Consider the following 22388-nt stretch of genomic DNA (forward strand, 5'->3'; position numbering starts at 1 on the left):
GTAACATATCATTAAGATGAATAAATTACCTTACCTAATCGGTTTTACCTTCACAGCATTTTAATTAACACAACCGATTCAATAAATTAATCGATATTATTCATCGATAATTTCTTGAACAATTGAAACCTGGAAACCTTTTTTCTGTTATCTGAATTTATCTGGGATCTTTCTTTTAATTTTTAAATGTTTTCCATTCGCAAGTTTTCCACTCAGCTTTCTAGGCAAGTAGAGCTTATGAAAGTAGAATCTAATTATTCAAGAAAAATGAATCAATTGAAAAATAGAATATTTGGTGACTTAGTTAGGCCTACAAGTAGAACTTCAATGAAGGTATGATTTCTTTGCAAGCATTACTATGTTGTATTTTTCAAATTTTACCCCGCATTTTCTTCGTGATGCAGGTAGTTGCCTTGATGAGTGAAAGGCCTGTACATAAAAATCCTGAGAAAACTGTTGACTATTACCCGAGACACGTAGAAACCCACAAACTCTGTTCGATTTTACGAGATTATGGGTTATATCGTGATGAACATAGAGACTTCCAAGAAGAAATGACTCGGTTGAGAGAATTAAGAGGGAAAAGAATATGGCGTAAAGAACCAAAGAAAAATTAGACTTTTGATTTACATTCGATTAGAGTTGAAAGTTGTCTTAAGGTAAATCATATAAACTAATAAATATGCATTTTCAAGAAAATATGTTCCATTTTTTTTTATTTTGCAAATTTGAATTTTTCTTTGCTGGATTAAACTAACAAACGTTAGATTATTACTTATCGGAGAGGAAAAATTGTCTTTCTTAAACTCAGAATTCTTTGTATACCAAAAGTACAAGAAACCAGGTAACTAAACACAAAACATTATTATAATATTTATTGTTAGGATCATTCTACTTCTACATCAAATAAATAAAACGCTTGTATCATTTTTATAATTGCTTTGTCAGTCTTTGAAGGCTGAAATAAAATGTACACAACTTTTACAAACTGATTCAAAAAATGTTCATTCATCGGTCATGCTTTCCTTGTTTAGTACGAGTGATTAACAATGACCATAATAGAGAACGACAAGCTCACTTGCACCATTATAGCGCTAAAGAAACTGAGCTCCACTTCTGTCTGCTATGAAGAAATCGTAAGAGGAAGGAAATTCGTTACACGATTATGATGTATTATTCTTTGAATATGCAAAACCAAACATTAAAAGTAAGCACGCTACGACGGATAAAATTAATGATTCTATCCAAAATTGCTCACACAACCACGCAATAAGCAAATAAAAAAGGGTTTATAGTTCTTCTTTTTTTCTATCATTAGAATCTCCTTTTTTAGCTTCATTTGGATGATCCTCCTTTAAACAGGAAGCATTGTCATTTTTTAATGCTCGATCTTTACATAAATAGGTTTTCAATGAAACATGTTGATGATTAAAATACCAGTCCTCTATGTCTGATTCATAATTTTCTAGTACTGTTTCGCACTGAAATAAAACAAATTATTAAAAAAAATAAATTACTTTTAGTTAGTAAGATTTACTGAATTAATTCTATTTTTTATTTATTTATTTTTAAAGTAAAGTGGTTACCTGCGACTTCATATTAGTTATTTCAACTGAAGGCTTATCCCAAAGTTCATGAGGAATTCCCAAATCAACTTTGACTCCTTTTTCTCTGAAACATTTATTTGACGAAGAAGAAATCAGTGGATTTTATGCTAATGGTTCAAAGTAAAATTTGGATTAAAATAACACTAGGCCGATAAAAATGAGCTTTTATGTAAGGTACTTTTAAGAAAAATAAAAAATTATGAAAACTTACACTAGGCCATGCAATGTTTTAAATGTCTGGCTCATTCCTTTAGCAAAACGAGTGCTATCAGTTCTCTCTTTGTGAATATTATACTCTAGTATTTTTTCACACAATCCGTCCAACGACTCAAGCAACCTCAGTTCACTAGACAATAATTCCAAATAATTGGCAACTATTTCTATTAAAAATAAATAATACGGACCGCTTTCATTCACATCGATGATTTCACATTCTAATAAAGGTATGTTCCATTAACTTTAAAAATACTATGGGTAACAAAAAAAAAAAAAATTGAATCAGTTCTAATAATGTTTTAACGTTTCAACGAAATTAATAAATCTAGTTAATTTACTGAGAAGCAAGTACCAAAAAGTAAATAGATACCTACGATTTCGTATATTCTTTTTTCTTTTTCGGTTTAATATCATCAACCGAGTAACCGGTTTCAATCATTTCTTTAGTCTTGCCAGTTTCATGTAAACGATTTTCTAGTTCAATTGCTAATATTTTGCACACTAAAAGTATAATTAAAAAAATGTTACACCTTTAAAAAAACTAAAAAGAATTTAACACTAAGACTTACATAAAGATATAAACTGAAAAACAGTGTTCACATAATTAAAACTTAAATAGACAACCTTCACATTTGTCTGCGTATTTAACTCCTTCATCATCATCTGGAGAACTATGACACATAGAAATAAATATTATAGATATAAGCAAATATTTCATTTTATAAACGTATATATATCTCATAAATATCAAATGATAAAAATTTAAAGGTTATAATAAGGTTTCAATCAACAAAACATGGAGGATTGTTCAGTGGCAGTGTTGGTTAAGATGGGTAAACAAAATCAACTATACTTACGAAAGAAAGCGTCTTGTTTTTAGTGTCTACTAGTAGTTTTGGTTTGCTAGATGAATGGGAATATTTAGACAATGTGAATAAAATTGAACCCCAATTCTTGAATATAAAAATGATACTTTGGTTATAAAAGGTCATTTTATCCATAATCTCTGATAATTAAAGTGATCAGTAGTCACTTAGATTTAAACTTTTCAATTCAATAAAATTGTAAAATTAAAAGTAAATTCTTTCACTTCTACGCTAAAATATGCAGTAGTATTATCTGCGCCTATTCAACGTTACGAACTAATCTCACAAGTTTTATCTAAGTTTATTACATATGTATATAAATTAAGTTAATGCAATTTTACCAAAATGCTCGATTTCTGACAAAGATATTCAGCTGATAAAACTGGAATTAGCTGAATGCGAAGGATATAAGGAATAGAAACTAGTTGGGGAGAAAAATTGAAAACCCAAAAGAAGCTAATATTTTCAAAATAAAATAGAAAGAAAGTTATTGGTAGTTCCATCATCCATGCAAAAGGTATATTTGTAAACATTTCTTTCTGTAAAACTTCAGAATCCTTTCGGACCACTAGCGCCGATTGGTGGATTTCTTTCGCTGGACTTTGTTTTTAACAAAAATAAACAAACCCATTTTACTTTCTAACAAGCACAACCTAAAGGCCCAGAAACGTTTCAAAAGTTTAACCATTTTTCTTATCCAATAAATATCAAATTTAAGATAGCTAAAGCTTTTGAAAGAATTGGAACAAAAAATAGAAATGGGAACAAATTCCTGAAGAGGTTGTCATTCTATTCTCAAAAGTCTTTATTTTAATGGGCCTACATTGAATTTATTATTATTGGACATACATATGTATATTAAATTTATCATTTAGTAAACATTCAAAGTTTGAAGAACGCTTAATGTAAGTTATGCTGTACAACTACCACAAAGAACTTATAGTTACGTGAATTAATGTTCGGAATTTAGAAAAAACAAAAAAAAGTAAAGTAATTGCCTATTTTTTCAGGCGCGCTTTACTCCAACTACTACCAATTAGGTGACGTGGACGGAGGCGACTATCAAACATACTTTACTGTAAATTTCTTTTATTAACCATTAAATAAAATCTAAGGCCTAAGACCGGGAATAGAACCCAGTACCACAATACGATATGTATAGCTTTATATGTAGGTCTCGCCTCGAACCGCTCGGCTACCGTGGCGCCTAGAAACAACAAACTTTTGCTAAAATTCTATTTTCCAATATATTTTCTTTAATTTAATTTCAGTTACCTCGTTCTAGCTGTTTAATGAAGAAATAGCATGAACTTTAGTATTGTGTTGTTTAAAAATAATTTTCTTTAGATTCATTAGATCTTCATAGTAGATCGTGAAAAACTCTTCTAATCCTAAACAGCAAACTTGGTAAAATTGTTTATTACTTAACTTCTTTATTTACAAACTAGTAAACGATAGGTCACTTATCACATCAAAATTATATTATGCTTTTAATAATTGACAGTAATTTATATTTGGGAACAGTAACCATAGAAACTAGTTATTTATGAAATAACTTCATATTTTTAACGTTCTAGGGTTGAAAAATGGATGGAATAAGCGTTTTCGATGCAAATGAATATAGAATTGAGCGTAAAAGAAAAATGTTGCCTGCACAACCGTTATTGCCCGCTGCCAATAAAGATAATACCGAAATGGTTAAGCAAATGGTTGAGGTTTCTAGGTTTCCCCCGCTATTTAAAGAGAACACTTTAACTAAGGGTCTTCCCATCAAGGTAAGGCAACAGTTATTTCTTTATGAAGATAGAAGCATTAAATGATTAAAACATGACTATAATAGAAGTTAAAGTTATTGTATTTTTATTAAACTTGCAAAACAAAATATGTTTACAGTCGCAAAACAGTAGAATTTTAGATTTTGCAGTGGTAGGTTTTTTTTTGTATAACCAACCCCAGTATTATCGAACCATAAGAAGGTGGTAATGTTTTATTTTAATTAAATCACACAAAATCGAAACATTCCGGGGGATATTCCCCTATGACCTCAGTAAATAGGCTTTGTTACCGAACACCATTCCAATTCACAATCAAGCGCTCGCTTTTATCAATAGATAAAATTTTACCTGAACTTTTTGAGGACAGTGAGTAAATAATTGCCTGATTGCTTCTCACCAAAAAGAATGAACGGTTTAGTGTATATTATTTGACTTCCATTCTATTGAAAACTGATAAAATCAACGATATTATTTAGCGCTGCAGAGGCATTTCATTTTTAAGCCTTAAAATTCACACAGTACCCTAGCTGGACGTCTATGTGTCTATCCTTTATCTTATAATTTCCTGGTCCTTTTAAATATACTTAATTTAATATCTGCACATCTTCATTTTCAAAAACTTAACTTTCTAGGATGCTTTAAATTATACCACCCCGTCTTCTAGAATTGGATCGACCTATACCCCTGGGACTAGAGATATACAATTAAGCCAAGTAACAAAACGCATAAAAACGAATCAAAATATTGGTAGAGAAATTGGTATGTTTGATTCAGCTGGGGAATTACAGTTCCCTCCTGGATTCATTCGTGGAAAGGAAGATCCACGTTATTATTCTAAACTAAAAGCGGCTGAAAGAAATAAGCCTGGAGTAGTTGATTTAAAGGTATTTGATGAAATTGTTATAATTATTTTTATTTAAATGTCACGAATTTTTTGTTTTGATTATAAAATTAACCTCTTGTTTAAAATAGGATCTGCTTACCGGGGAGTACGAAAGAAGAAAACTAGAAAGAAAGAAAATAGCGTCAAAATCAAAAGAAAAAAAATTAAAGGAACAATTTAAGCGTGAGCGAGAAGTACTTTTAGAAGAAGAGAGGTAAGGCAACAATTTGTGTTTAATTGCAGTTATTGGTTTTTTTAATTTGCTGTATCATTGGCTTCAGAAGAGAGAGTATATAGTATTGATTACATAAGAATTCTCAAAGAAGAGATATGTAGATAACAGGTATTAACCACAGTAAAACTTCTTGGCAGTGAACAGACCGATCTAGCATATCTGGAGCACTGAAATTATGCTATAAACTAGTACGCCTTATTTGATTTGGGATTTCAAGGAAGCCTGTGTTTTTATAAAATGGAAAAAATAGAAAAGTCATAGTAATAACCACGTTGTGATTGCTTTATTTATTCTTAGAAAAAAAAAAAAAACTTTTTAAAACTGTTTTCAGAAAATTAATGAGTATGTCTGCTGAATTACCCCGCAGCCCTGATTTACAAAGAAGAATTCAATTAAAAAAAATACTTGAAGAACCTGGAAACAAAATGCGACCTGAAGATGTTAAAACGATTTATCATTATTTTACATACGTATGCATTCTTATCTACACCTTTCACTTATTACTATAAATTATTATACTTATTACTTATTACACTTATAATACTTACTGTACTTGTTACCAGGGGCGGCTCTAGCTCGTTTAGCGCCCGTGTGCAATGAAACCCTGGCGCCCCCTAGGCCTGATCCCCCCCCGCGGCTATAACTATTAACTTTGCCGTCGTAACAAGAAAGTTTTTTCATATTAAACTTCTAAACTTTAAATACGTGAAATAAGGTTTATTTCGAGTTGAAACAAAATGTTCGAAAAAGAAGCCGTTCTTTTCGGGCTCGCGTTTGATAACTGCCGCCACCGCGCTGGCTGGCCGCTTCTGTCATATCATTGTTGTACCATGATGGTCCAAGACGATGCTCTTAGCTGTCTCAGGGGGCGCGGCGGCGCCCGTGTGCATTGCACACCCTGCACTATAGGTTAAGCCGCCCCTGCTTGTTACTATAAACATGAATAATTTTTTTTTTTTAATTTAAGGGAATTTCAAAAGATATAATTCAACCGTTCAATGAAGAATGGTTAGAGGCCTTCAAATCACACATACCAGATAAACTTCTTACCAAGTTAGTTTTTTTGTTTATGTAAACGGTCCAATAATTGAACCAAAATAGATTCGATGAGAAGCGCTGCAAGATCATTCAAACAATAGATCTCTCTATTCAAACTTCATTTTCTTAAGATTCTGTGACAGACATACATCCTTATACAATATGTTAAACGTTTCAAATAAACTATTGGAATGCACCTGGACTAATAACATTTATAATTCTTTATATATCTATGTAAAACTCCATTCGTAATCGTAAAAAGAAGTGTTTTGCAACTTTTATAGATCTGTTTTGCTTTATAATTAAAATTAGATATGCCCTATGATAAGAACCTTGAGAATTGAGTAAGAGAATGTCGTATATTATTTATGAATTTATGAGCATGCCATATAATATGCGTGCTTACTCAAGAATCTTTTTTGAGCCTGACAATACCTGAAAACATGTTTATTGAAAACTCACTGTTGATATTTTGACACTATGACAATACTTCCTCTAAGTTAGTGTACAAAACTAAGTTTTTACTTAAAGCACTATCTATAGAATTTACTTAAAACGTAATCGTAATAGTTGTTATTGAAAGTAAATTAGAAATAATAACGTAATTAGAAGGTCCGGAGGCCGGCAGTGCACTGGAAAAAGCTCCGGGCGCTAATGACCTCAGCTGTTGATGCGCCAAAAAAAAAAAAAAAAAAAAAAAAAATATTACATCTTCTTTGTTTCAGATGGAGTAAACTTCTTCCACCATTATTTAAAGACATAAGATTTAATTATACATTAGGCATAAGAAAAGCAATCATTGAATATCTACTATTAGACGGTAATGAAAGGAAAAGATTAAACATACTTTATAGCCTACCAAGATTTCCCAATATTGTTATACGATCGCCAGTACCATGGCATAATTCTTTTGTTACTATATCACATCAGCTTCATTATAAATATTATTGCTCACATCCAGTTGTATTAGCAATTAGTAAATTGTGGTATGATCGGTAAGTTTTCCAATTATTTCTTTCATCATTTAAAATCCTACATATTTCCCCCCAAAAAATGTATAAATTTTGCTTCTTAGTTACAAAAGATTTCTAATTGTGCCAATTTCAAAGTTGGAAGAAGCCAAAATGCCAATTAGGCCAGCTGAGTTTGATGAACTTACTTTACGTCTTTGTGAAGAAGCTCAGGAAACTTTTACAAACTTGTGAGTGAACAATTTTTCGTTTGATAACTGTAGTTTATTAATCCGGAGTCATTTGCTTTGTTAGAACCTAAGGTAGTTTTTTCGCAGCGCGTATTACCTTATATTATCTACTCCTACAGATAAATTATTAATTATAATAATTGCAGCTAAATTATTTATTTGAAAACACAAATAATCATTGAACTTTTCCTATAAATTGAATTTTCGTTACTAAGTTAGTTGTTACTCTCTGCAACACATTTGCAGAAAAATTATATAATCTCGACTTGCAAGGAATAGGTACTAGATTATTTGCTTCACTTATTCACCCTACAGTAATTTAAAAAAAAACAAAAAACAGCTTCTTAATTATTATTTGTTTCTGAAGTAATCAAAAGACTTGAATGACGAACTCATTTTTATCCATTCTTTAATTGAATAAAATATAAATTGGTATTTGTTTTCCCTTACGAATAAATTATCTATACTTTTCAAATCTGTACAAGTTAGTCCTAGGTTTACGTACTATCTACAGTTATTTATTTTATTTTTATTTATTTATTTATTTTTTGGCCTTTTGTACTTAGCAAACAGCCAAAAGTTATGTCGCTTTAAAGAATTAATTATTTAAGTTATGGGTTAGCAATGGGGTAACATTATATTGTGGACAATGTGTGTTGCTGTTGTAGTTATTGTTTATAATTATTCCTAATTTGTTTTTATTGTTGGTATTGTATATTATTGTATCAGATTATGGACATAATTATTTATTATGGACAAGATGGGGTATCTATAGATTAATATTATTGGATTTTATGAAATTGTATACGTCTAAGTGTATTTGGTCGGTTTGGTGAGCTAGTATCGTCAATAAGTTGACAGGTAGTGGACATTTTGAGGCAGTAACAGCGTTCCAAAGCTGTTCTTTGCCTTTCTTCTCGCAATATTGTTCTATTAAAAGAGTTTTTTTTTTATGCCAGAATTTTACTTTCAGGACTCTAGGAATCTGTAGTTTTGTATACTGTCATTTACTTATTTTCATCAGTTTGGCTTACTAAGTTAAGTTTCATAAGTTTCATTTACGATAGTACTTTCCCTGACAATTTTGTTTTCACTAGGTTACTGAAATGTGGGAAGTCATATGTCTTTACATATATTTCTTATTGATTCAATTAAAAACTAAAAATCTTCCTGTATGAATTGCATACAGAAGTTTAGGGATCGAAGTGACAATACAGAAAAAATCTCAACGAAGTAAAAAAACTCGTTCATTAAATCAATTAGAATTTTTTTACTGAAATTTTTGCAACTCATTTAATCCTTCTAAATTTTATATTGATTGAACATTAAACAATTTAAGGCACTTTAAGGCACTTTAAGGCGAAGGCCTACTCACTCACATTCTCAAAGTTCCTTAAATCGAATTTTACTAATAAATAAATAAAAAGCAGCTACACTCCAGATTCGAATAGGGATCTATTCCAATCCGAACTCTAGGTCACTATACTAAAGTCGCCGCCTTCATTGCTATGATGTTTTATACCATATATAATTGTTTACTTTTTTTCTGCGTAACAGATGGCTTGTGGATGTTGCGGAAATCATCTTGAATATGCGTGATACATGGGAATATTTTGCACCAAAAACTCCTAACGAAAGTACAGCTCTGGTTGAAAAATTCTTCGATTGTATCAATACACTTTTATCTTTGCAGTTGAGATATATAGTTTTGAGATCGATAAACCATTACCGTTCTATTATCCACAAATATGAGGTATTTCTTTTAATTCAGTAGTCTAAGATTATTATATAAAGGACGGTACTATTACATACCATTGAAACCGATCTATCGTCGTGGCGGTTTGCAATATGAGCGTTACGTTGAATACCATAGATATGTAAGCAATGTAGTGCTTTTTGGCCAACTAATAAATAAATCATTGTAGTTTTTATAAATTTTGTAATTTATTAAATTTGTTAATTTTAAATATTGTTTGTTACAAATATAATTTTTGTTTGGAAATGAATAGTTCGTGGCATGAAATTAAGCTACATAATTAATCGTCAAATTTTAATTATAATATTGGGCGGGTGTTGGTCCAGTGAAGTGTAGATTTGTAAGTGAGAGATCCTCAGTTTGAATCCCGCGTATAATTACTTTTTATTTGTATTAGTAATAAGGTACATACGAAGGTGAATATAAATTTAATAATTTCTTTATATTTGTACTTGTAAACATTCACTATTAATCATACGAGTGACAAATTTATAGAGCTGAACCATAACTCTAAGCCTTGGATTCTCTGAAACACTTCACTATAAATGTTGCCAGCTGTCAAAACAGACTCCATATTTTGTTTATCCAAAGTTTCTGGTATATTGAATATGATTAATGTCTGATAACTTGACATGCAAGTTTCATAGTTAGGTGGCTACCTGTTTTTCATAAATTTTATAATGGAAAACATGATGTAATTTAATTGTGAACAGAAACAAAGGAAGTATTTGGTCTATAATAAACTAAGATTTTGTTTTGTTAAAAAAAAAAGAGAGTCTGAAAATATTGAAAATGGATTTCTTTATGAATCACTAAATCCTCAAAAATTATAAAATTTATCAATATTTTATTTGTTTGTTAATATGACTTAAGTTTTTTTGGTTCTTTAGGGAGGTAACAGTATACTGAATGAATATAAAGATCTGATGTTCCCAAGGGTGCCTTTCCTCACGATTACAGTCATACCGAATAAAAAGTCATCCGATTTAACTTTGACACCATCGCTTTCAGAAATAAAGCGTGTAATACAAGCAGTTTTTCCGAAAATTCTTCATTTAACTAAAAAGTTGCCGGCTATTGAAAAATATATATTTCCTGGTTAGTCAGTCAAATGTTTTGTTTTGATCAACTATACTTTTTTCAAAAATTTAAAATATTAATTATTTCAGATTTAGAAAAAAACAAACCTTTCCTATCTTCTGTGCGATCATTTGAAGAAGAAGTGGTACAGATAATTGACAATACAATGATAACAGTCGATAAAAATATTACTGGACCAGATAAATATTTGAATTCATATTCTAAATATTTTTATATATTGACTGGCGAAGCGAGTCTAGATCTAGACAAGTTTTTTGCTGTGGATCCAATGCCATCTCTTAAGGTAAACTAATTTTTATTTGTAAATAGATGGAGGTCACCATTGTTTGCTAGAGTACCAAAAAACATGAGTACAACTTGATTGTAAATTCAAATCTCACAATGTAATTTCTGTAAAGAACTTCTATGTTGTTCAACTATAATGCCACTCTTAAATTCATGTTCCAAGCGGTTAAAAACTAAGTCACTATAAAAATTTATATTTTTTCTTTAATAAATACGTATTTTTCCAGGATTTTGCAAAGAAAATTAGAACATATGAGGATATTAAAGCTGAAATTAGATGCCTAAGAGGAAATATTCCTTTAAATTTGCTTAACTTAGATTGCACTGTACTTAATGATACCATGTGGAATATAATAGACTCTCTTAAAAAAAGAATTACAGATTATTTTCTAGATCAGTCTAGGAAACTTAATAAAGAGTAAGTGTTTAATAGTAAGATATTCATGTGCGCTGATGTCTTTTAATCGATGTACCAAAAGTTGAAAAAAAGTATACGTTTGTTTGGCTGCCCAGGCGTATATCTTTATATATGTGTAATTTGACATTCGGTGAACATATTAGCATAACATAGTTTGAAACTTAGGAAAACAGATAAATGAGGTGGATCATTACGAAATAGGTGAGCGCATAGATCTCAAAAACTTGAACGTGGTGTTTTATAATATAAAATAAGGTGATTCGGGATACAAAGTACTTTCTGCAATTGTCATAGTTCCATCAGAACTGCACACCAGTATTAGATTTTAATATTTAAATCCAAAGAGATGATCTTCATGTCATACTTTTCGCCATACCCATGCATAAGGTCATACCTGTGCCATGTTTTTACCTACCAGGATATCTGCGATTAGAAATAATAATAATTCAATACTTCAACTATTTACGTACAACAGACAACTTGTCTTAGTTTTTGATTATTCCAACTTATTTGTAAAATATCCCTACCGTATTAGCAGTAACTAAAAAAATTGAAGGAAAGAGCACTTTTTTCTTTCTTCTCGGTCTGTAAATCATTGTAAAAGTTTAGGCTCCAACCATAACTAATTTTCCGTGATTTCCTTCTATATATTAGCATTATTATTAACATTATTATTATTTTTATTACTATTATTATTGCTATTATTCTAATCGAGTACAAATACCAACTAAAAGCAATGTTTATAAAAATAAACTTCAATACATTGTTAAAATTGTACTAAATTAGGGGAGGTGAGGCTCATAAGTAGTCATTATTTTGAATTTTATCATCTTTTTTTTTTAATCTTAAGCTCAGAAATGTTCAATGATCAAGAACTCGTTCAAATAAATTTTTCAAGAAAAAATCTATTTCTTCTTATATTTTTGTACATTTAGGATAAATAGTACATTTGACGTGATCTCTCTGCGTGCAAGCGAAATGCCTGTAACTACAGCTGAATTGGTTGATTTTACGAATTTTGTAAATGAAAGCCGTGATTCCACTATGTTTGATATGAGAACAAAACTGCTTAAAAGTGGAGAGTATTTATCATTTATATTTGATTATGAATTACTTCCAGGTGAATTAACTTTATCAGTTTTTTGGCATATTTTTTAAAGCTTAATTATATATTTAAAAGTTCTTGCTGAACTGGTTTATTAACCTTATCTTTGTTTAAAAATTCTTATTTTTAATACTCACAAGCTTATTTGCCTTCAAAACATAAAATATTGGGAATTAAAGTTTCAATAAAGGACAAAACTTATGGTTTTCATTGTAGATTGGAACCTATTTATTATTTGCTGCCTATTGTTGAAATAACTCAACTTGTGAATTTGGAATTAAAAGTTTTGAGATAATAATTCCAAAAATAGTTAAAAATAAAAACTTACTTTAGTTAGCAATTTAAACACATATTATTTATATTAATGGGTTGATTCTTGCATTAACTTGTTTATATTTCTTTCTCTTCTAGAGGACGATATTCAATTGATTGCAAAATGTTTTCTGTGGCCTCGAGAGATGGATGCTATTTTAGATGCAGCTATGGGAAGAATTAATTTACAACGTGACATAGTTGAAACTTCGTTAAAGAAACGCAAATCTAAATTTGAAGAAACGTAAGTAAAAATTGAAATGGTTAAAATGTCACTTCACACTTTTGAAAAATGAAAAATAATAGTCTCCAGCTACCATTTTACCATTTTCTCTTTTACCCAACTTTTCTTGATAAATTGAGGATACACTTGGACGTTTTCTGGTGTGGTTACATTCAGTATTTTGTTTAGCCCACCGCCGTAAGATATCTTGCAGTCGAAAAAAACTTTTACTTCATGTTGCAGAAAAACGTGGAACAATGATGTTTAATGAAAGCTATTAAATTATTTTCTATTACCTCTGACTAACATTTCTGAGCTTGATCACGAGAACTTAAATTGAAATAGTGTATATGTTACAGTTTTGTTTTATTTTTAATTTATTCCACTCTGCAATTTTAATTGTTACAGTTTACTAGAACACCAGAAGATGTTGGAAATTTTTAGAAAGAAAGATCCTCCAATACTAACATTGGAGGAAATGGCTACAAATGCTGAAGGAATAGAGAGACTGGTAGTTATTTTGAAAGGAGACAAGACCACAGCAGATGTTAGTGGAATTTTGAATTTACTGACATTTTGTATGCAGAAAAAAATACTTAGTTCCACTTAGAAATAAGATTTCTTGTCTTCGAAAATGGATATCTACATAATTTATTTAAACACAATCTTCTTCAGTGGTAAAGCGACTTATAGTTAGTTAACCTTGCTTCAGTAATATCTTTATAAATATATGTAAGGGTTGAAGTAGCCACCATTCCTAAAAATCTACATAACCTGAAACCTCAGGACTTCCTCTCATAAGGACTCTGTCCAAAATATTTGAACCACGCGCTCTGTTCCTAGTAATTGATCTAATTATAATTTTCAGGCACTTAATACTGAAGAAGAGTTACTTGAATTCGAAATTTCTCCTTTTAAAATTTTACATCAAATGTTAGCTGGAGTAGAACCTTATGACAGATTGTGGCATACAGTTTATGACTTTCATACTTCCTACGATAAATGGTTTTATGGTAAGAATTTTAAGTGTATAGCTCATCGCTGACTTAAACCAAGGCTTCAACAGATTCATTTTCCTTTTTTCGTTGTTCTAATTTTTTTCGGATGTTCGCTCATCATGGAGAGGACTAAAAAATGAAATCAGTAAAATCTATATTTTTACAGTTTTTGCTAAATATATGAAAATTATTGCTAAAACAATACAAATTGCGTAAACTCAAACTTACAAATTTGTTCTCACCAGAGATGCGATAGAAACTTTATTATCAATAACAATTAATCAGAAGTCCTGTTCGACATTTTTCTAATTTCTATTTTTTTTTTTTTCATATTTCTTTCCAACATTTAATTTGGCGTACTCATTACGAAAGCAAATTCGAAAAATTTATTTAATAGTGGGTGCTGAAAAATTTTCTTTTTTTTACAAATTGTGGAATAGGTATGCAATACAAGAATGTTGTGAAACAGTTATTTTTATCCTTTTCACATCTTATAAAATGAAAGCAAATAGTTCAAATTTTATGTTACATTTTCTTAGTAATAACAAGGAACCCTGTAATCCGTTCAGCTTTGTCAGGATCCATTCACCTAAAAAGTACTGAATCTCCTTTTTTCGTTGTTAATTTTCTCAAAAGTAGCCCACAATTTCCTTTGAACTTTTAATACAGAATACATACGTTTGTCTATAACTTTTATTTGAAGCATTTTACCAGGAGGAAACTTCATTTTTGGGCATTTCTGGACGAAAATAATGTTCATTTAAAAGATTATTTTTTAGCTATCAAACCATCTACTTTACAAAAAGATCAATTACTTTTGTTAGGGATTCTTAACGTAAAAATTTATTTCAAGGAGAGGTTTTGTAACGTCACGCTGTATTTTTACTATAGTGATCTTGTGACATAATCAAATAACTTTTATCCAAGTGAAGTCTGTAAAATTTAGTACAAAGTCTCAGTTAAAAGAAAATGTAAAGAATTATTGTAGCAGAAAGACATATGAGATCACTATCCAGTTCGGATTTTTATAATTATTATTATAATAATTTTGTGAATCCTGAATAGGGCCATTTATGGGTTTGAATGCAGAAGAAATTAAAGAAACTGTTGAAAGTATGTGGCGTAATCTTTACAAGTTAGCTAGAACATTTTATAATGTTCCCGGATCAAAAAGAGTGGCTGAAACCGTTAGGGGAAAAGTAGATAAGTTCAGACAATATATCCCCGTCCTTGAAGCCATCTGTAATCCAGGCTTGAAGGAAAGACATTGGAGAGAGGTATTTGTGCAGTTTTTAATTGAGCATTTTTATTCATTCATAAAAATTTATTTAAATTACTATTACAAAATGAATTTTCTTCAATGAAATTTAGATTAGTGAAATCGTTGGTATTGATTTACACCCTACTGAAGAAACTACATTAGCTGAAATGATTGAATATGACCTGTCTAGATTTATACCTAAATTAGAAGAAATTAGTGTTGCTGCGTCTAGAGAATTTACACTGGAACAGAATCTTAAGAAAATGAAGTTTGAATGGCAAAATGTAGCTTTTGAATTAATTATTTTCAGGTGTGTCCACTCTTCATTCTGCATACAGTTCTTTTTTATTTAATCTAATTATTGTTAAATTATATGTCCCCTCCACAAAAAATTGTTGAGTGACTTGCAAATTTGATTACGCATAAAACTTTTACGAGAAAAATGTTCATTTGTACAAACAGTTGCTGAACATTTTTCCATGGATCTTGCAATGGTCTCGCCCAATTGTCTACAAATCTGTTTTTTCTTCTTTTAATTTACTGAACTTTAAGGACGGTTACGATCGTTTATCTTACAGAATCTATGTATTATGGAAAAGCACTTTGTTAGGAAAAAGTTCATTACATTAGACACTTACTTATTTTACTAATTTTTTTAGAAACGCTTAATAGCTGTTTATAAGCATATTTTAATTATATTTAAACAAGTTTACAGTTTTTGTTAAAAAAAGAAAACCATTAGATTTTGCTATCAGATAATACTTTCTGACTAACTTTATTCTTACTTTAGAGACACTGGCGTACCTGTGTTGTCGGCAGTAGATGATATTCAAGTAATGCTTGACGATCATATATTAAAAGCACAAACCATGAGAGGTTCTCCTTATGTGAAACCTTTTGAAGAAGAAATGCAAAAATGGGAAGAAAAACTTCTCTCCATGCAGGATATTTTAGACGCATGGTTTCAGGTACTTTGAATAAATTCACTCATCCTCTAAAGTACTCATTTATATATTGGTTCTTTATTGGACTAATTGCAAATGGTTGGCTCATTGATGCTGTAGTATGGGGTAGTAAAAAGAATTTCTTAAGTTGCTGTTTTTGTTTTTTTAAAATGTTTTTATTGCTTGCCGTCGTTTCTGCTGACACTCCTTGTTTTTATGAAGCTGAATGATTTGAATGGTAATTAAAATAATTATGTAAAAATAATAAATAATAAAACTTTTACTTTTTTCGTTTTCAATTATTTAAAACGCATAATTTTCATAATTACTTGAATGACATTTTCAACTTTTTTTTTCAGAAAAAATTTGGTGGACTGGACCATTTTCTTCTCAGTTTACTTTAAATGCTTTCAGATAAAACACATCCTAATGAAAAGTCCATTTAACCCGCTTTTCTAGTCAGTAGATGGGCAATTTGGGTTCTCGCTACCGTCTCCCAGAAATTTCTACAAATCCTCCAAAAGTCATCTTCTTCAAAGTATAACACATTATATTTAATTGTGTAAGGGCTAAACGTCTAATTTTCAGGGTTGAATTTTATAGGTGAAAATAGGAGAGAGCATCCTTTGACTAATGACCGACACGCAGTACCTCACTTAACTTCCTTGACAATTTTTGGTTTTGAGGATTTCGTATTTTTATTTAACTCCAATGTTTATAATTTTAGCACTAAAAATTGAAGCATCAACTGTGATATAGCGGTTTAAGCGTGAACATTAAACTAGAAGTCGGGTTGATGGTCCACAATCAAACCCTACATAAATAGCTATAGGAAGGATGTTAATTACTTACGCTCCCTTATTTGGAGTTGAATTATAGATAACGCCTCCTTTCTAAGTAATATGCTAATACTCTCAAAAGGTGTATTTCAATGTTGTTGGTTCTTAACGAGAAATTTATTTTCAGCTGCATTTTATCCGCTTAACCCTGAAACGCTTCATCGCCATTTCTGAAATATTAATAGTAATAATTTGTTAAAGGTTCAGGTTACTTGGATGTATCTGGAAGCAATATTTAGTTCTGAAGATATAATGAGGCAAATGCCGGAAGAAGGAAAGGCTTTCCAAAAAGTGGATGCGAGTTGGAGACAATTAATGGAAAGCACAAATAAAGATCCTAATGTATTATTAGCTACGGATTATCCAAATCTGCTTAAAGTTCTGAGAGAACTTAATGGACTCTTAGAAGTTATACAGAAAGGATTAAACGAGTATTTAGAAAAGAAACGTTTGTATTTCCCAAGGTAAATTATTTTTGAGATTTGAATAAGCCACTTAAAAGATTAATACTTACTAACTCTTTCGTTATTTATTTTTTTAAAATTTAGGTTTTTCTTTTTATCCAATGACAACTTATTGGAGATTTTGTCAGAAACAAAAGACCCTTTAAGGGTACAACCGCATTTGAAAAACTGTTTCGAAGGTATTGCATCGTTAGATTTTAATGATGAAGTTGTAATAGTTGGAATGATTTCAGCTGAAGATGAAATAGTTCCGTTCGTTACAAATATTGTACCCGCAGAAGCTAAAGTAATTTTATAACCCTTATAGACTTAATTTTATTGCAATTTATTTAAAATTATATTTATGTTCTTTATAATAGGGTTTAGTAGAAAAATGGCTAGTGCAAGTAGAACAAGTCATGAGAGAATCTTTAAAAGATATTTGTTCTGAGGCATTGAATACTTACGGTACCATGTATAGAGTTGAATGGTTGTTATCATGGCCTGGTATGATTGCAATATGCTGTAACTTTATAAAGTGGACAGCTGAAGTTACAGAGGCGCTGTCAAAAGGAAAAGTGCAGGTTAATAATTTATTTCGAATTACATTAAATGCTTTCCAAAACGTAACTTTTATCTTCATTTTTGTTTCCATTTTCGTCATCACTTTGCCTTAGAATTTTTTTTAAGAAATAGCTAAGAAATCGATATTATTTTATATTTAAAATTCTAGTATTATTCCAAAAGGCCTTCTATGAGATATGGATAAGGCGTCGTGGGAATGTTGCTGCTAAATGAACTTTTTTTTTATGTAATAAGAGATTAAAAATAGGAATGGTTTATGAATGGTTTTGGGTTAATTAGAAAGAGATGGATACGAATATGGTAAACTTCTAATTTTTCCACTAGAGTGAAGAATATACAGTATGTGTGAAGTGGTTAAAGAGAAATGAATGGATATTTCCTTGCATTTTACGGCACTACTTTTTTCATATTAAAATGTTCTGGAATTATTAGTAAAACAGTATTAAAGTTATGCTAATTTTACCAATAAAACCAATTATATTGTTTAGTAATTCCAATCATTCGCGAGTTGTTTAGTTCTATGCCAAAACCATTCATTCTTTAGGTTCAGAAGCAAAAGTATTCTTGAACTTTAGCTATGGCTTCTCTTGAAGTTGTTGCTGACTCCGAACGAAGTCTTTTTTTGACCGAGGAACACATTGTTCTTCAATATACTGATGGGTAAACTTAGATACATGATGGCATTCACTATTCTTTTGGAAGAATAAAGTGTTCGATTCGTTTTAAGCCATTTCTAAGACAGATGCTTTAGAGGGGCTCAAAGGTTTTGCCATCATATTTCTAGTTTAAAAGTTTAAACTATTTAAACATAAACTAGTTTAAAACTTATTTAAATATTGTTTAATTTATACTCGAAGTTCTGTATAGAAGAACGATTTGATTGGGAAAATTTTCGGAAATTTCTTGTTTTAATTAAAGTACTGCGTGAAGCATAAAGTGTAGGGCGAGTAGAAATTTCTTCCAACTTAAATGAAATTAGTTAATGTCCGTAAATAACTGATAATTCGCATTTGCGCTACTGATTAGGTTCAACTATTCTATGCAAACTAAAATTAACCGTTAATTCACCTTTATTTCCTTACACTTACGTGTATATATTATCTATTGCTTACTAACTTAACATTTAAAGTAATATTTCTGTATTTAAAATGTAATACGCTTTCATGCAACTATAGTGACAATGATTTTAAAAGTATACATCCTACCTGACAAGCTACCCACTACTTACAGACAGACCACTGAATTTGTAGTAACCATAAGGCCAAAATAAATTTTTTTTGTTTCATACAGGAATACTATGAAACTTGTAACGTGCGAGTGATTGATCTTGTTCGAATAATTCGAGGCAACATAGCAGCTGGCGCAAGAATAACCATGGAAGCTCTAATTATCCTTGAAGTTCATGGTGAATAAGTTGGTGACTTTATTTATTAATTAAATTGCAAAAATAAATATCTTATATATTTTTCTTTATTTATAAATAGCAAGAGATATTGTTAAACTATTGGTTGATTTAAAAACTAGAACTGTCGATGATTTTAACTGGATATCCCAATTGCGATATTATTATGAAGACGATATAGTACATGTTCGTATGATTACTACAGATTTTGAATATGGTTACGAATATTTAGGTAATACGACCAGATTGACCGTTACTCCATTAACTGACAGGTGTTATAGGTAATAATTTTTATATGATAAATAAATTAGTGATTTTTATCTCGAATAACCTAATGTATTCAGTAGTTTGCATTATAAATTTTTCATATTTTCATCAGAGATATACTTCAGGTATAATTTTTTATTTTTTTAAAATTATTTTAGTCTGACTACTTTATTGCCACTATTAAAAAAAATAGTACTGCTCAGTTTCACCAACTAGCTGCTACAAATTTAACAAAACCTTCCTTTGACAGCTAGTTGAACACTTTTAATGTTACGTTTTTAATTAATATAACTACCTACTTACTTTTTTATAATTGCCCTCTTAAAGAAAATGTTTTTCTGAATGCGAACGCCATTTCTATCTTTAATAGTGTTTTGTTGGATATTGTTTAATTTACTTTTGTTGTTTAATTTGGTACCAAAACGTTGGACCATTTGCTCTTAAGTGGCAGTTACGTTTCTTTTAAACCTCATGTTTGAAATTATTTTTCCCTAGTGATATTAACTTCCGTATCTTAAAAAAGGGATTCCTGAAATAATAGCTAATAGCTATAATATAATAATAGTAAATAATAGCTTAAAATTTTAGAAGAAAATCCATAGCTAGTTGAATAAATTTTCCGTCTAGTAAAGAATAAACCCTTGGAAGTAAAGAGTTTTTGTTTACTTTTGTTATTGGTGACTGGAAGGTATTCCATGGAGTCGGAACTCATATCACATTGCTTTGTAATATAGTTGACTTCATATTTAATTGAATAACTTTAAAGTTAGAATAATTATATTTGAGAATTAGATTTAAGAATTACATTTTTCTATCAGAAATCTTATTTTCGTATTTAATTAAACTTAATTCGTAATTTATCTGTATATATTGATGTTAATTATTATTATTATTGTTATTGTTATTGTTATTTATTAGAACATTGATGAGCGCATTGAAATTAAATCTTGGTGGAGCGCCAGAAGGACCGGCAGGTACTGGCAAAACAGAAACGTGTAAGGATTTAGCAAAAGCCGTGGCAAAACAGTGTGTAGTGTTTAATTGTTCTGATAGCCTGGACTATAAATCAATGGGGAAATTTTTTAAGGTAAATGTTTTTTAAAGAAATTTTACTTAAAAATTATTACTTACATTTTTTTTTTTTTATCAAATGCCTTATCATCCAACCCTGCCATGACCAAATTTTGCTTTGCATTTCTCACTGTCTGCTAGAGGTCCTCTTACATCTTCCAGTGACAGTTATCCATATAATTGTTACATGATACTTCCTCAGCACATATACTTCGTCGATACAAATAAGTATTAAATGTGAAAAACTCGTTTTTTACTTTACCCCTCTAGTTGTTACTTTAGGTATGATGCGTATGGAGTCAGATATATATACATAATTCACATTTTATGGGGAAGAAGTAATAACGAAAGCAAAGTTTCAAAAGTGCAAAAGATCAAGCAAAGACTTTGGGAAAGCTGTACCCTGTACAGCTGAAAACTATACCGAAGTATTTATTCCAGTTGTCGCGGATCTAATGCAAACGTATTTCCTTCTTTCAACGGTACATTTATTAAATTGCCTTCTAAGTTAAAATATATAATAGTTATTAAAATAATTTTTTTTTTTGTGTGTTTCATCCTTGTAATTATGTCCACCAAATTAACCTTCGGATGCCAAATTGTTATATTTGATATAGGAGCTTTTGCAAGTAATCGTGACCAATAATTAACAAGAATAAAGCAACAGCTTCTTTTTTTAGAAGGGTCAAGATTTTGCGATTGATCTGGCTTTAAAAAAATCTTATATCGTAAGCTTTGCTCCAGTGAGGAGGCTCCCCTATCACTCTCTCTCTAACCCTTTTTTTAGGCATACGAAAACAACTAGACAATCCAGCTGTAATGTTTTCTTTTTTAAAGCAAGCAAGATATTTTTGTCGATTTCGACGAATATTCTGTGACCGCAGATGTATCATCTATTTATAACCTAGCAGGGCATTTTCGGCTGCTTAGCAGTCCATAAAATAATTTTTTTTTAATTCTCAAAAAGCATTCCTTGACAGGCATCTTATCGCTTAATCTTGTAAGTGCTTTTTGAGGATATTTTTCACAGGGGCTTTCAGGTGAAATAAAGACGTGTAGGGGTGTAGTAGATCGCGTCCTCATTGTGATCCCTGGAAACTAGATATACTTCTTAACTATTTTACAGCAGTGGTGCTTATATGTCAATATTCCTTACATACTTATTTCTATTATAAAATTATCACTCTTTATATTACCATGAGTTTAGAAGGGTAGGTTAATTTTTCATGTTATTTTTCTCTATTTGTACCTATTATTTCTGAAACATTAATAATCTTGATTTGTTTTTATTTTAGGGATTAGCACAATCAGGAGCTTGGTCATGTTTTGATGAATTTAATCGTATTGAATTAGAAGTTTTGTCCGTAATTGCCCAACAAGTGTTATGTATCCAACTGGCAATTATTCAGAGCAAGAAAGTATTTATTTTTGAAGGAACCGAAATATCGTTAAATCCTACCTGTAATGTATTTATTACAATGAATCCTGGGTAATTAAGATTTGTATTAATATAGTTTTTTTTCTTTTTCTTCGCTAAGTTTAAAGAAATAGGTTGAT

General features: G+C 30.3%; 3 protein-coding genes across 15 annotated transcripts in view; 2 read left to right on the forward strand and 1 right to left on the reverse strand.

Annotated features, from left to right (window-relative positions):
• Nucleotides 1-122: 122 nt before the first annotated feature.
• Nucleotides 123-699, forward strand: mRpS33 (mitochondrial ribosomal protein S33). Its single transcript, XM_074142111.1, has 2 exons — nucleotides 123-333; nucleotides 405-699. The coding sequence occupies exons 1-2, from the start codon at nucleotides 187-189 to the stop codon at nucleotides 615-617; spliced, it is 360 nt and encodes a 119-aa protein (XP_073998212.1). The 5' UTR covers nucleotides 123-186; the 3' UTR covers nucleotides 618-699.
• The window catches only part of LOC141461229 (dynein axonemal heavy chain 3-like), a 55532-nt gene continuing 33664 nt past the window's right edge, over nucleotides 521-22388 (forward strand). For 5 of the 8 annotated variants that reach the window (XM_074142030.1, XM_074142035.1, XM_074142036.1 and 2 more), the window contains exons 1-26: nucleotides 521-659; nucleotides 4267-4464; nucleotides 5097-5348; nucleotides 5437-5561; nucleotides 5914-6052; nucleotides 6550-6635; nucleotides 7346-7615; nucleotides 7696-7821; nucleotides 9379-9574; nucleotides 10468-10675; nucleotides 10747-10961; nucleotides 11191-11381; nucleotides 12317-12501; nucleotides 12898-13042; nucleotides 13430-13568; nucleotides 13890-14034; nucleotides 15085-15296; nucleotides 15391-15590; nucleotides 16071-16248; nucleotides 17265-17527; nucleotides 17612-17813; nucleotides 17887-18090; nucleotides 19382-19496; nucleotides 19576-19774; nucleotides 20679-20847; nucleotides 22127-22320. In XM_074142030.1, coding sequence (XP_073998131.1) covers nucleotides 4276-4464; nucleotides 5097-5348; nucleotides 5437-5561; nucleotides 5914-6052; nucleotides 6550-6635; nucleotides 7346-7615; nucleotides 7696-7821; nucleotides 9379-9574; nucleotides 10468-10675; nucleotides 10747-10961; nucleotides 11191-11381; nucleotides 12317-12501; nucleotides 12898-13042; nucleotides 13430-13568; nucleotides 13890-14034; nucleotides 15085-15296; nucleotides 15391-15590; nucleotides 16071-16248; nucleotides 17265-17527; nucleotides 17612-17813; nucleotides 17887-18090; nucleotides 19382-19496; nucleotides 19576-19774; nucleotides 20679-20847; nucleotides 22127-22320 — 4547 coding nt within the window. In that variant the 5' untranslated portion in view covers nucleotides 521-659; nucleotides 4267-4275. Of the gene's footprint in view, nucleotides 660-2614; nucleotides 2657-2998; nucleotides 3207-3978; nucleotides 4097-4266; nucleotides 4465-5096; nucleotides 5349-5436; nucleotides 5562-5913; nucleotides 6053-6549; nucleotides 6636-7345; nucleotides 7616-7695; nucleotides 7822-9378; nucleotides 9575-10467; nucleotides 10676-10746; nucleotides 10962-11190; nucleotides 11382-12316; nucleotides 12502-12897; nucleotides 13043-13429; nucleotides 13569-13889; nucleotides 14035-15084; nucleotides 15297-15390; nucleotides 15591-16070; nucleotides 16249-17264; nucleotides 17528-17611; nucleotides 17814-17886; nucleotides 18091-19381; nucleotides 19497-19575; nucleotides 19775-20678; nucleotides 20848-22126; nucleotides 22321-22388 lie in introns of those variants that run through there. The other 3 variants (XM_074142034.1, XM_074142032.1, XM_074142033.1) reach the window with 3 other exon arrangements.
• Nucleotides 861-4104, reverse strand: CNPYb (FGF signaling regulator protein canopy b). 6 transcript variants are annotated; one of them, XM_074142106.1, is made up of 6 exons: nucleotides 2681-2821; nucleotides 2393-2494; nucleotides 2198-2324; nucleotides 1819-1953; nucleotides 1587-1671; nucleotides 861-1481 (listed from the first exon to the last, which is right to left on the reverse strand). In XM_074142106.1, the coding sequence occupies exons 2-6, from the start codon at nucleotides 2484-2486 to the stop codon at nucleotides 1290-1292; spliced, it is 633 nt and encodes a 210-aa protein (XP_073998207.1). In that variant the 5' UTR covers nucleotides 2487-2494; nucleotides 2681-2821; the 3' UTR covers nucleotides 861-1289. The 6 variants fall into 6 exon arrangements, with proteins under 6 accessions (XP_073998207.1, XP_073998210.1, XP_073998211.1 ...); XM_074142109.1 differs by having other exon boundaries at nucleotides 2448-2494; nucleotides 2681-2816; XM_074142110.1 differs by lacking the exons at nucleotides 2393-2494; nucleotides 2681-2821 and adding an exon at nucleotides 3965-4104.

Source organism: Rhodnius prolixus, unplaced genomic scaffold (assembly GCF_049639745.1).
Source record: "Rhodnius prolixus isolate KJV_2025 unplaced genomic scaffold, Rpr scaffold_6, whole genome shotgun sequence".
Classification (NCBI taxonomy): domain Eukaryota; kingdom Metazoa; phylum Arthropoda; class Insecta; order Hemiptera; family Reduviidae; genus Rhodnius; species Rhodnius prolixus.

Bases quoted from the DNA above. Each gene is read 5' to 3' on its own strand.
- mRpS33 (XM_074142111.1), top strand. From the start codon at position 187: ATGTTTTCCATTCGCAAGTTTTCCACTCAGCTTTCTAGGCAAGTAGAG. The intron at 334-404 runs GTATGATTTCTT...TTCGTGATGCAG, and splicing joins CAAGTAGAACTTCAATGAAG to GTAGTTGCCTTGATGAGTGA.
- CNPYb (XM_074142105.1), bottom strand. From the start codon at position 2,565: ATGAGATATATATACGTTTATAAAATGAAATATTTGCTTATATCTATA. The intron at 2,325-2,447 runs GTTGTCTATTTA...TTATACTTTTAG, and splicing joins ATACGCAGACAAATGTGAAG to TGTGCAAAATATTAGCAATT. The intron at 1,672-1,818 runs GTAAGTTTTCAT...TAAATGTTTCAG, and splicing joins AAAACATTGCATGGCCTAGT to AGAAAAAGGAGTCAAAGTTG.